The following is a 12,856-nucleotide window of genomic DNA, read 5'->3' on the forward strand; positions in this document are numbered from 1 at the left end:
TAAAGGCCTTCTTGGTATGAATCATTGTGTAAAGGCATGGGGTATGTGTATACACACCACTCTGTCAGAAATCTCTGTGCCCTTGGGACCCCTTCAGCTCTTTATACACATCTTAATACCATGGAGCACCACAGTTCTGGTTACCTGGAGTCACTGCATGGTTTTCCCAGTGAACTGACAGCTGGTAGACCCAAAGTTTTCTTAAATCTATCCTTTTATTGAGTGTCTTGCGGTCTTCCAGGTAATGTGAAAATACAAAGCTGAAATATCAAAGCTGATGACTTTGGGAGGTCTGCAGTCCAGCCAGGAGACAACAGGACAAATACAATGTAATTGCCTCAATGGAGGTTAGTCCAAGGCATAGGGAGTCTGGGGAACTCAATGCTGTTCTGTATGGCTGAACTGGAAGATTTCCCTTAAGACTTGGACTTCAGCAGAGTAAAGTGAGTAGGGGTACGTTGGGACAGGGGTGGAGGCTATCTGGTCAGCAGGCCACCTAAAGCCTGCAAAATCATTTTTTTTAATTGATAGGTAGAGATATAGACAGTGAGAGAGAGAGACAGAGAGAAAGGTCTTCCCTCCATTGGTTCACTCCCCACATGGCCACTACGGCCAGCTCTGTGCTGATCCAAAGCCAGGAGCCAGGTGCTTCCTCCTGGTCTCCCATGTGGGTGCAGGGCCCAAGCACTTGGGCCATTCTCCACTGCACTCCCGGGCCACAGCAGAGAGCTGGACTGCAAGAGAAGCAACTGGGACTAGAACTCAGCACCCATGTGGGATGCTGGTGAAGCAGGTGGAAGATTAACAAAGTGAGCCACGGCGCCGGCGCAAAATCATTTGAATTGGCCTTGCCAAGGCAATCGCAGGTGGGACTCAATACCCAATAAATCTATAGCAGGCTAATTTTTGATGATATTGTATGGCCCATGAAGAATGTTATAAATATCCAAATGGCCCGTGGCAGAAAAAAGGTTCCTCAACCCTGCATGAGAAGCAGCACTGCACAGGCAGTGGATGCGCCCTTCGTAAAGGCGTCTGTGGGAGAGCTTGTGTCTTCTGGCGTCTGCTCACGGTTTAGTGTGGTGAACACTCAGGCAGATTAGCAGCTTGTGAAGAGACTTTTCTGCCACTCAAAGGACTTTAGGTTTGAAGACAAACTAAAGGGAGTGAATGAAGCATTTTGATCACAGGAAAGCAGTACATCCTTGTCGAATGCATTAGTAATAGTGAAGATGGAGCACCATAATTAGGATTATTTTCCTAAACGTGTGACCTTCAGAAAGTTACCTAACCTCTCTATTCCCTTTTTCTGTGAAATGGGAATTGGGGAAAAAATCTACCTCATAGGGTTTTAGAAATTTAACGGAGAATATACATAATACACTTACAAGAAAGTAAGCCTGGCCCTTGATAAAAGTTTAATTAAAAAAAAAAAAAAAACAAAGATAACACTTGTTTTACAGAATACAAATTACCTGGGGCTGGTGCTGTGGCGCAGCAGGTTAACACCCTGGCCTGAAGAGCTGGCATCCCATATGGAAGCTGGTTCCGGGCCCAGCTGCTCCACTTCTGATCCAGCTCTCTGCTATGGCCTGGGAAGGCAGTACAAGATGGCCCAAGGCCTTGTGCCCATGCACCCACATGGGAGACCCAGAAGAGGCTCCTGGCTTTGGATCAGCGCAGCTTGAGCCTTTGTGGCCAATTGGGGAGTGAACCATTGGATGGAAGACCTCTCTCTCTCTCTGCCTCTCCTCTCTCTGTGTAACTCTGGATTTCAAATAAATAAATAAATCTTTAAAAAAAATTACCCAAATGATTTAGTAATGTCTGTGAGCCACTTCTACATCTTTTTTTCTTTATAGCAAAATGGGTCCCCCAGTTCTGCCTTTTCATGGTAACTTGTACTTCTCTTTAGAATGTTAATTAAAATTTTTACTAATTTTTACAGCCAAGCTCTTTAAGCACTATCTATAATTGAACTCTTTGTATTCTGTTTCCCCAGCTAGACTCTCAGCTCTTCTTTAAGGTCTCACTAGAGACCTTAAAAATTCACCATTTAACAGGCTGGTCTTGACAGATATTCAACAAATGTTGGTGACAAGTTGAAGTCAGGCTTCTGTTTCAGGACTGTTGTGAGAGCCAACCAACAGAAGAACACTTTATTTGTAAGGTTGTACAGATGCATTTACTTGGGACCAGTGCTGTGGCTTAGTCGTCGGTAAGCCTCGCCAGCAGTGCCGGCATCCCATATGGGCACGGGTTGGAGTCCCAGCTGCTCCACTTCCAATCCAGCTCTCTGCTGTGGCCTGGGAAAACAGTAGAAGATGGCCCAAGTGCTTGGGCCCCTGCACCCATGTGGGAGACCCAGAAGATCTTGGCTTCCCATGGGCCCAGCCATTTGGGGAGTAAACCAGCCAATGGAAGATCTATCTCTGCCTCTCCAATAAATAACTAAATCTAATAAATCTTTAAAAAGATGAGTCTACTACGATGAAGCATTAAAATGTGAGAAGGGGAACCCAAGCCAGAGGCTTCGAAAGGACCACCACAGGCTCAATCTTTCGAGAGCAGCCCTTCGAGGGTCACGAAGGGTTAAATCTGTCGCCTAGTATTCTAGAAAGAAGCGGAAGGAAGCACCCGGTGTGAACTGCTTTCAACTTAAGCCCTCAAAGTGTACAGACCAGCCAGGGGCAACCAGCACACGCGAGAAGAGCCGCAACTGCAACCCACGTGCTCTCAAGGAGGCTTCTTCTTCGCAAGGGCTCCTCCAGCACCCCGACAAGTCTCCGGCCGCACGCCCACTCCCACGAGCCCTCAGCCCCCTTGTCACGCCACGTGGCGCGGAGAGGGCGTCCCCGGAGCGTAGGGGAGGAGGCGGCGGAGCCCGCCCCGAAGCCCGCCCGCGGCATTATGGGAGTTGTAGTTTCCTCCCGGGAGCAGAGGGCGCAAACTCCTCCTGTTTTGCCTTGTAAGCAGCTTTTCTTGTGTGCGAGTCATCCAAGTAAAGTATGACTCATCTCAGATCCTCAAAAGGGAAGGGAACAAGGCAAGGAATGCCGAACTAAAAGCTTATGGGAGAGGAGGAGAAAGGGTTAACAAGCAGCGCGCCTGCGCACAGAGGGGGCCCAGGGTGGGCGGGGACGGAAAGACGACTCCCGAGAGCCTTGTTTTCCCCGGAAGTGCCTTCCCTCCTCCCGGGTCCGCACGGACGCTGCCGCCTTACCTCATTTGTCCTCGCCCCTCCCCGTCCGTCTACGCGTTTTGGTTCCTGGTTGGTGCTTCCTGGTCGCAGCCGCGGCAGTGAGTATGTGTGTGACGGACCCCGAGCTGCCCGCGGCCCGGGGACCCCTGCTCGTGCTCGGCCTCAGCCGCCGGGCTGTGGAACTAGCGCGTGCCCCCTCGCCGGCCCCCGCGTCCTCCGTCGGTCCCCCTGCGTGTGGCGGGGCGCCCTCCGGCCCCTCGGCCGCCCCACGCGGCTCGGCTGAGGTGGCCGCGAATCCCTGTCCCTTCCAGGCCCGAGGCCGTGGTTCAGGAAGGGCTGGGCGCCGGTGGCCACGGTGGCGGCGGCGGCGTCTCTGCCTCTGCCTCTCTGACCTGCCGCCCCAGGCATCTCAGGTGTTAGAGAAGCCGCTCGGTCAGTTAAACGCGGAGGTCCCGCCGCGCCGAGGAGGAGTCCGGCCCCTGGAGGAACGGACAGCCTTGGCTGTCGGAAGCTGCACCTTGGCGACCAAAATTTCGGGAACCGTGCCCCTTCCCTCATGCCAGACCAGGAGACGTGGACTGTGTTCCCTAGGACTCCCTCTCGTGCTCACGTCCTGTCAACTTCGGGCATTGAGGAACCTGTGGCTGGGCGGCGGCCGCCTGGGTCCCAGCCCCTGGGCCGCCTCTGGCTCGCTGGAGATTGCAGACGGCCCTTCCCGGGGCAGGATGCGCGTTAGGCTCAGACTGCAGGGTTGAGTGAGGAGAACTTTGAGGACCTTTGGAAGCTCAGGGACCAAGTTTCCCCGAGCCCCCTTCTCCAGGTCTAAAGTGAGAGCGTTGAATTTGCTGACTCTGGGGCCTCTTGAGAAGCTCCTGACTGCGTTTTGAATACGCAGGCGGTCATATACAAGGACTTCTAAGTGGACTAAGTGTGTGTTTAAGACGGTCCTATGCTTTGGGGACCACTTTTTTATTTTATTTTAAAATTTTATTTATTTTTACCTACCGTGGGGACCTCTTAGTGCAGTTTCCGAGGGAATCCGAAGGTGGAGAGTGGAGGGTGACATAATTGGAAGGGAGAAATTTTATGGTAAGAGACTGCATGACAAAAGGGAAACGGGCCGAGCGAAAGGTGCAGGAAGTAGTTCCAGATCGGATTTGTTCCTATAAAAAGCCTTTTGTATCCCAAGAACAGCTGGGGCTTACCTGAATAAATTTAGCATGCTTTTCTTCTACCAAGATACTGTGTTCTGTCTTCCTCTGTTTGTGAACATTGTTTAACATTTGGATTCTCTACCCGAGTTAGATTTGATCCGAAGTAGCAATCACATTTGAAAAACAAATTTTAACCCTATAGTTAATTGTGTTTCAACAGGCACTGTCAGAGCAGCGCACCAAGAGTAGGTCAGAAAATTTCAAGTGTGAACAAGCTATGTATTAATCACTTCCCAATGAAAACCATGCATTTAAACATCAGGCTGTGGGTTGGATTTAAAATCTGGCCGAGGTGGATACCAAGTCATCAAGAAGGAACATCTAGGCTAAAAGTGCTTTGGGTGGAAATTGGAGCAAAATGTCTGAAATAATCGGTAGGTAGACTGTTAACGCAGGATTGGCTTTAGCGGTTGTAAAAGTAAACTCAGAGCTTAAATGAGCCTTAAGTTGTCTACTTAAAAAACAAATTCGTTGAATGAATGCTGCTCCCTCTTTGGAATGGTGAGCACCTTTGCAGTTATCCTCTGTCGCTGTTTTAGATTTGCTGAGCCATTTAAATTCTTAGGTGACTTTCCTGCTGCCATATTTTCAGTGCTCAACTTTGGTCACTGGATTGATAGTCTTGAGTACCACTTTGGGAGGTTCTTGGATGGTACACTGATAGATTTAAAAGTCCTTTTCCTTCCTTCTAATTAAAATGCTTCTTTGATAGTTTTTATAGTCCACTGGGAATGAATGGATGTTTGTGAGGTAAATCTAGGTGTTAGAACCAGTGCAAATATAGCAGTGAAGGGAGTTTTAAAGCATCTTTATATGAAATTATTTGTTTTGAAAATCTTATTTTTAAAATCTTAACACTTGATTGAGAGTCAGGAAAATAGGCCAACATTTGTAGCCGTTTCTTAAACCAGCTGCATATCCCAGATAGGCTTCATTATCTTTTTGGGCCTCAGTTTCCCTGTGCTTGATCGATTCCATGTTTAGGATTTTGTGACTGTCATAGGGACCTTCTGTTATCTAGTTAATAAGTATGCATGGGAATTGTTTACAGTGATTAAAGCCGAGAAAGCCTTCCCAATCAAGGAGGGTGTGTGTGTACATATTTATAAAAATTTGTCTTTGTCCTCTGAGTACACACTTTTTTTTTTTTGGAAGTAAATTAAATGCATTTGAGTGTAATTAAATAGTAACATAAACCAAAACAGCCTCAGGCAAACCTTAACCCTGGCATACATAAGCTACATAAATAGAAGAGAGTAGGTTATGCTGAGCACAATTTTCAAGTACAGAAGATACAAAATCCTCTTAAAGGCCATAGGGGCTAAATTGTTAAATTCATTTTTCTACATTTCAGGGAAGGAGATAAATCCTTAGACCCAAGGAAGTCAGTTTTCATTATGGTTCTGTAGTTTATTTTTGGCATACATTCACAGGTGTGCCTATGGCTCTATTCTTAATCCTTTTCCTTTGGGACGGCTCCAAGAGTAGTACAAATTTGTAACTCTGTAATTTAGCTCTTTAATTTTTTCTGTGCTGCACTAGAATTATGTTTTATCTTAAGTCCACACTGGATCCTCAGGATGGATCCAGTGAGGATTTTGAAGAAAGCATAATTCTTTTGACTTCTTTTAGAATTAATTTACCTATTAAATATAAAGGACAGGATTCTTCTTTTATTTGAATTCCTCTGAGGCTAACATTTCAATATAAACTGATAAATGCTATGAGTATTATTCAGTCAGCCACATTCAACCTGTATGACAATAATAGCATAGCAAACTGAAGGACAGTGCAGCAAGGGAACAGATATATTGTACCTTTTAGAAAAACAGAAGGGCATTAAGAGTTGCTTTCTTTATTTTTGGAAAACGAGTCCGTTTTGACTCTTGTTCATTTGACTTTTAGGATCAGCTGTTTGTATTACCAAAACTATCATTACAACCTTCCAACATTTTGGACAGAAAATTGGGAAACTAAGAAAATGACTGGATGGAGGGAACATTTAACCTGATGATTGAGATGCTGGTTGCGTGCCTGCATCCTGTGTCAGTGTGCCTGGATTAAAGTTGCTGGCTTTAGTTCCTGAATCCAACTTCTTTCTGGTGCAGACCTTGAGGGGTAGAAGTGATGGCTCACGTGGTTGGGCTGCTTCCACCTGCACAGGAGACCTGGATTGAGTTCCTGTCTCCTGGTGTCAGCCCTATCTATTGCAGGCATTTGGAGAGTGAACTGGCAGATGGGAGCTCGCTCTCTCTCTCAAATACACATACACACACACAAAATAAATAAATAAAGAAAAGAAAAGAAAATGGCTGTAATTAGATCTGTATAGCTAAAAGTAGATAAAAAATATATTGGTGGTATTAATGTTTTCTAGGCTGTTCCTGATTTTGAACAAGCTACCATGTAGATTTTTGGCTGCTCGTGGGAGAATTTAAGACTTTCAAAAAGGTGAAGACAAGTGAGAAATTTATCAACCATAGTTTCTGTATTTTAGGCACATACTAAATTTACCAGGACAAAAAACAAATGCCTGGTGATATGATGCGTTCATTCATTCATTCATTCATGCAGTCAATAGACCTTTACAGAAGTCTCCCTAAACACTCTGCTTGGCTTTGGTGATCCATTGTTTGCCAAAGTACATATGCATCCTGCCCTCCTGAGGTTTGTGATCTGTGCTTTTGAGAGATGTACATTGAATAATAGGGATGTAATGAGTGTTTTGAAAAGGTAAAGTACGATGGAAGTTTAAAAGGGGCAGTTAATTTAGTCTGGTGGGAAGTATGTTTAAGGTCAGTTGAAAGAAGAGCAGGATTTAATTTTTTTTTTTTTTTTTTGACAGGCAGAGTGGACAGTGAGAGAGAGAGACAGAGAGAAAGGTCTTCCTTTGCCGTTCGTTCACCCTCCAATGGCCGCCGCGGCCCGCGTGCTGCGGCCGGCGCACCGCGCTGATCCGATGGCAGGAGCCAGGAGCCAGGTGCTTTTCCTGGTCTCCCATGGGGTGCAGGGCCCAAGCACTTGGGCCATCCTCCACTGCACTCCCTGGCCACAGCAGAGAGCTGGCCTGGAAGAGGGGCAACCGGGACAGAATCCGGCGCCCCAACTGGGACTAGAACCCGGTGTGCCGGCGCCGCTAGGCGGAGGATTAGCCTAGTGAGCCGCGGCGCCGGCCCAGAAGAGCAGGATTTAATAAGCTTACGTTAGGAAAGTGAAGTGTTTCTCTTTATATATTTTTTCTCCAACTTTGCAGTTTTGCCACAGATTTAGATCTTTAGTAAGTTTATATCTCATACATATTTTTATAACACTTTACTATGGAACTGAACAGTTTTAGTAAATATTTTTATGTATTATTTTGGCCAAGAATCAGAAGGCATTGAGAATAATTCTTTAATTGAGACTAAACATCTGCACCCAAAAAGTAAACCTAACAGTGATTCCCTGTTGTGGTTTTTAGTCATAACTGAATCCGTATTTCTGTGTGAGAATGTGTAACTGAAAAGATGATATACAGAACCGAAAGGAAAGAAAAGATGAATGGAAAGAATAGTCAAAGCTCTTGAAATTGTTTTGCAATGTTTAACATTTTGGAGAACAGTTACTTGGTGTCAAGCAGTGCATCTCAACTTGTTTTTCCTTTCCAGTGTATGTATGAAATATATTTCCATTAATACCTATAATTCAAGTTGTTGGTAATAATTTCTCATTTGAGAGGGGTGGGTGTTATTATAGTAGGCCATAAAAAAGGTACTGTAAGAGAAAAAAGATTGTAAAAATGTGTTTATTTGAAGGCTGGCGCCGCGGCTCACTAGGCTAATCCTCTGCCTGCGGTGCTGGCGCCCCAGGTTTTAGTTCTGGTTGGGGCGCTGGATTCTGTCCTGGTCGCTCCTCTTCCAGTCTAGCTCTCTGCTGTGGCCTGGGAAGACAGTGGAGGATGGCCCAGTGCTTGGGTCCTGCACCTGCATGGGAGACCAGGAGGAAGCGCCTGGCTCCTGGCGTTGGATCAGCGCAGCGCGCTGGCCGTAGCAGCCATTTGGGGGGTGAACCAACAGAAGGAAAACCTTTCTCTCTGTCTCTCACTGTCTAACTCTGCCTGTCCAAAAAAAAAAAAAAAAAAAAAATGTTTATTTGAGAGGCAGAGAAAGTGAAAAACAGAAAGCTCCCATCCCCAGGTTCACTACCTCCAATGCCTACAAGAGGACTTGGTCTAGATCTCACACATGGATGGTAGGAACGCAGTTACTTGAACCATCACCTGCTGCCTCCAAGTGTCTATATTATCAGGAAGCTAGAATCAGGAGCTAGAGCTATGAATTCAACCCAGGTACTGCAGTGTGGACTATGGGTGTCCTAGCAGAACATCCTAACTGTTAGGCCAAATGGCTGCCCAAGAAAAAGCTATTTTAATGTGTCTGAAAAAAGTGATGACTTTCACATAGTAGTGGGTTCTAACAGGTGAAACTGCACTAACCAGACATGATTAGAGTTTTTAAAATATGCTCTTTGTATGATTTTCTCTTTTACAGCATCAAAGTTACTTTTCATGATGTTTGGTGGCTATGAGTCTATAGAAGCATATGAAGATGACCTTTATCGTGAAGAGTCATCTAGTGAGCTGAGTGTTGATAGTGAGGTGGAATTTCAGCTTTATAGCCAAGTTCATTATGCTCGAGATCTTGGTAATGCCATCAGGGAGGAAGAACATGAAGAAAAGAACTCTGAGGATTGTGAATCATTGAGTAGTAAACCAAATCAGAAGAATCTAATTGTCCTTTCGGATAGTGAAGTCATCCAGCTCTCCGATGGGTCAGAGGTGATCACTTTGTCTGATGAAGACAGTATTTACAGATGTGAAAGAAAGAATGTTAGAGTCCAAGCACAAGGAAAGATCCGTAGTTCTCCTTCTTCTCTTCCTTCAAAGGAGTTGGCTGGTAAGAAATGCAGGAGGAATATTGAGAAGCCTAAACCTGAAGAGAGATCAAATGTGATCCAAGAGGTCATGGTTATAGAAGTCAGTTCAAGTGAAGATGAAGAGAGCATCGTTTCAGAAAGTGATAATGTGGAAAGCTGGATGCTACTGGGATGTGAAGTGGATGATAAAGATGATGATATCCTTCTCAACCTTGTGGGATGTGAAGACTCTGTTACTGAAGGTCAGTATCATACTGGCAATTTTGAAATGTAGTATCATCTTTAATAAGGAGAGAGGATTGCTTTTCCTGGATGAAAGACCAATAGGATCTGCTCCATGGGATTCCTTACCTTTTGGTCTTGTTTTTTGGCTTGTTTCTCATGAGACTTTCTTATCATTGGGTATGCTGATGGTGATCATCAGAAAGTGTCTGCTTCTTCTGTAAGCAGATTCATAGCTGCTTTTTCCTGTTTGGCTAGAGCCAGTTAGGGACCTGAAATCTTAGTTCCCCTTTCTGTGTTTGGTACTGCAGGTGAGTACTCTACCCACCTTTGATGTTGCCCTATACTTTAATTTGGCCAACTCTTTGGGATTGCTGCTAAGTGATTTGCTTCCTCTGAAGTTAACGAGGTACCAAGGATAGGGAATGCCTGGTACATAGAAGATATGAAATTAGTTGTTAGCATTTTAGGAACTCCACAGACATAAGACAGGAAAATATGAAGAGCTGTAAGTAAGTCTAGGTAGATTGTAGGAGAGAATGCAAATTCTGAGGGCCATATCACTAAGGACTTAAATTATATTAGTCTTATCTGTATTACCTGTAGTCATTTAGTCTTAATGGTTATTTCTTTAAAAAATTCCTTTGTTTTCCTTTCCTTCCCTTTATGCTTAATGCTTAGTGTCTTGTAATAGTTTTCTAAATGGTCTTCATTTCTATCTGTCCTGCATGCTGTTGTTAAACTAGTAGTCTTGAAATGCGCTTTTTTTCATGGTACTTTATTGCTGCTCCAGAACCTTTAATGGCACCCTGATGTCCTCAGGAAATTGACATTGAATGTAGATCATGCCTGGATCCCCAGAGGTCAAACTTTCTTTCTTTCTTTCTTTTTTTTTTTTTTAATTTATTTGAGAGGTAGAGAGAGCACATTCCCATTCTGGTTCACTCTGCAAATGCAGTGGCTGGGGCTGGACTGGGCTGAAGCCAGGAACCTGAATACCATCTAAGTCTCTGGTGTGGGTGGCAGGAAGCCGATTACTTGAGCCATCACTGCTGCCTCCAACTCTCTGCATTGCCTGAAGGAAGCTGGAGTCAGGACCCAGAGCCAGTAATGGAACCCAGGCCCTCGTATGTGAGATGTGGGCATCTTAACCACAAGGCTAAACCCTACTCGTGTAAACTTGAGCCAGATAAGAAACATTTTAGGCTTTCAGACATAGAATCTCTTAATTACTCAACGCTGCCTTTGTAGGAAAGGAACTAAAGAAAAGGGGAGTACCTGTTCCTGTAAAACCTTGTATTGGTTCAGGTTGTAGTTTAATGATCCTGAGCATTTGACAGCTAAAGGAAGAAAAGAGAGTAGAGTAGTATTTAGAGCAAAGAGCAGAATCAAGTAAAGTTTTGTCTCAATAAGGGAGCTCTGATAAGGTAGAAGAGAAACTATTGAAGTTTATTGAAGACTAATCTCATTTAATGGATTGAGGTAGGGAAGGGGTTAAGTATGTATGTTGTTGAATTAGTTGTTTTTTTTTTTTTTTTTTTTTAAGATTTATTTAGTTATTTGAAAGGCAGAGTTAGAGAAGCAGGTTTATTCCCCAGATGGCCACAACAGCTGGAACTGTGCTAGGCCAAAGCCAGGAGCTTCATCTGGGTCTTCCAAATGGGTACTAGGGTCTTTTCCTCCTGCTTTCCCAGGTGCATTAGCAGGGAGCTGGATTTGAAGTGGTGTACTTGAGACTTTAACTGTCACTCATGGGATGCTGGAGTGACAGGCAGTGGCTTAACCTGCTTTGCCACAATGTTGGCCCCTGAATTAGTTTTAAAAAGCAAGAGACACACTACTGATTGATAAATCATCAAGTACTTACAAAAGTGGAGAAGAAAGGATAAATTCAGATGAATTGAGGTGGATAAAGAAACATCAGATGTGTTTAATTGTCTTGGGAAAGTGAAAGCAGAAATTGGAGTAAGCAAAGAATAATTAGAACTTAGAGAATGGAAAGGATGTTTAAGTGTTTGCTGTAGGAAATACGCTTAGGCGGTGGTTCCCAATATGTTGAAGGTGACAGCCTCCTAAACAAGGCATTTAGCATTTTAGTTAAGGTGCCTGTATCCCACATCAAAGTGCCTACGTTTGAGTCCTGTCTGTGGCTCCTGACTTCAGCTTCCTGCTAATGCAGACCTTGGAAGGCAGAGATGATAGCTCAAGTAATTGGGCTCCTGCCACCCATGTGGGATGCATTCTGGCCCTTGCCTTTGGGAAGTAAACCAGCATATGGGAATTCTCTCTTGCTATCATCTCTCTGCCTCCCAAATAAATAAATAATTTTTAAAAAACCCTAATAGTTTGTAAACTCCCCACAGGATTGTAGTTACATTTTTAGTGTTTGTTAATTGAGAAAATGCATATTAGTGAAAAACTATTCAGTATTCTCCTATACGACTTTCTGTTTTACTAACTACATCGTTGCACATTTGAAAAATGTTAATACATGTATGTAGGATATAGTTTTTATATAATGTATGCTGCTTGATGTCCTTTATAGTAACTAATTCTACAACTTCACAGGAATCCAGAGCTGGTAGGTTGGAAAACATTGTGTTAATGAATATATAATAAGAGAATAAAAGGATTGCTTGGAAGTAATACTCAGTCAAAATCAAAATAATACGAACTTGTAATGAACTCACTTTGAAAATTTCATAAATTTTTTCAGTAATACTTGGCATTTTAGAGCAAAATGACAGAAACCAAGTTATCCAGAGTTAGCTATAACATTATAGAAGGTCAGCTTAATAGGGAGTGTCTTCTTTCTCTAAATGCCTTCCTCTCAGATTACATGTAATATCATTAATTGAGTCTGTATTTATGATGAACAAATTGGCACCTCTTTTTTGTAATGATTTTCTTGAATTCAAGTTCCCCATGTATATCTTGCTGAATAATTTTTTGAGTATATAAGCTGTTGTTTCAGGGTTAAATACTGAAAAGAAAGCTTATTATTTTTTTCTTTGAAACCAGTTCTTTGCTGGTTTAGGAATCTAGAAATGCTGACGTTGATAGCAGAATATATGTAGGTTGGGAAAAATGTGAACCGAGTGTTCAGTTCATTAAGCAACTTGGAACTGTGTTGTGATTGTGGAAAATTATGGCGATAAGAAAGGAAGAAGTTGATTTAATTGGACCTGAAGGGAAAGAAGAATGTTGATAGATGTTGGATGTGTTGGGTTGTGGTGTGGGGGTCATGGCCATTCTCCATTTTGTTGACAGACAGGGGAGCCAGTTGCAAAAGATAAGGTTTCCG

The 12,856-nt window shown here is 43.8% G+C and overlaps 1 protein-coding gene across 20 annotated transcripts in view; it reads left to right on the forward strand.

Moving 5' to 3' along the window:
- Window positions 1–3,010: 3,010 nt before the first annotated feature.
- The window catches only part of ZCCHC7 (zinc finger CCHC-type containing 7), a 268,423-nt gene continuing 258,577 nt past the window's right edge, over window positions 3,011–12,856 (forward strand). For 7 of the 20 annotated variants that reach the window (XR_016224337.1, XR_016224339.1, XM_089318425.1 and 4 more), the window contains exons 1-3: window positions 3,174–3,300; window positions 4,577–4,790; window positions 8,946–9,572. Coding sequence is in view for 17 of the 20 variants with exons in the window: in XM_070054548.2 (XP_069910649.1) it covers window positions 4,775–4,790; window positions 8,946–9,572 (643 nt within the window). In the remaining 3 variants the exon portion in view is untranslated. Of the gene's footprint in view, window positions 3,305–4,272; window positions 4,292–4,576; window positions 4,791–6,793; window positions 6,868–8,945; window positions 9,573–12,856 lie in introns of those variants that run through there. The other 13 variants (XM_089318415.1, XM_089318478.1, XM_089318482.1 and 10 more) reach the window with 10 other exon arrangements.

Source organism: Oryctolagus cuniculus, chromosome 1 (genome assembly GCF_051225735.1).
Source record: "Oryctolagus cuniculus isolate XC-2025 breed Fujian yellow rabbit chromosome 1, ASM5122573v1, whole genome shotgun sequence".
Lineage (NCBI taxonomy): Eukaryota > Metazoa > Chordata > Mammalia > Lagomorpha > Leporidae > Oryctolagus > Oryctolagus cuniculus.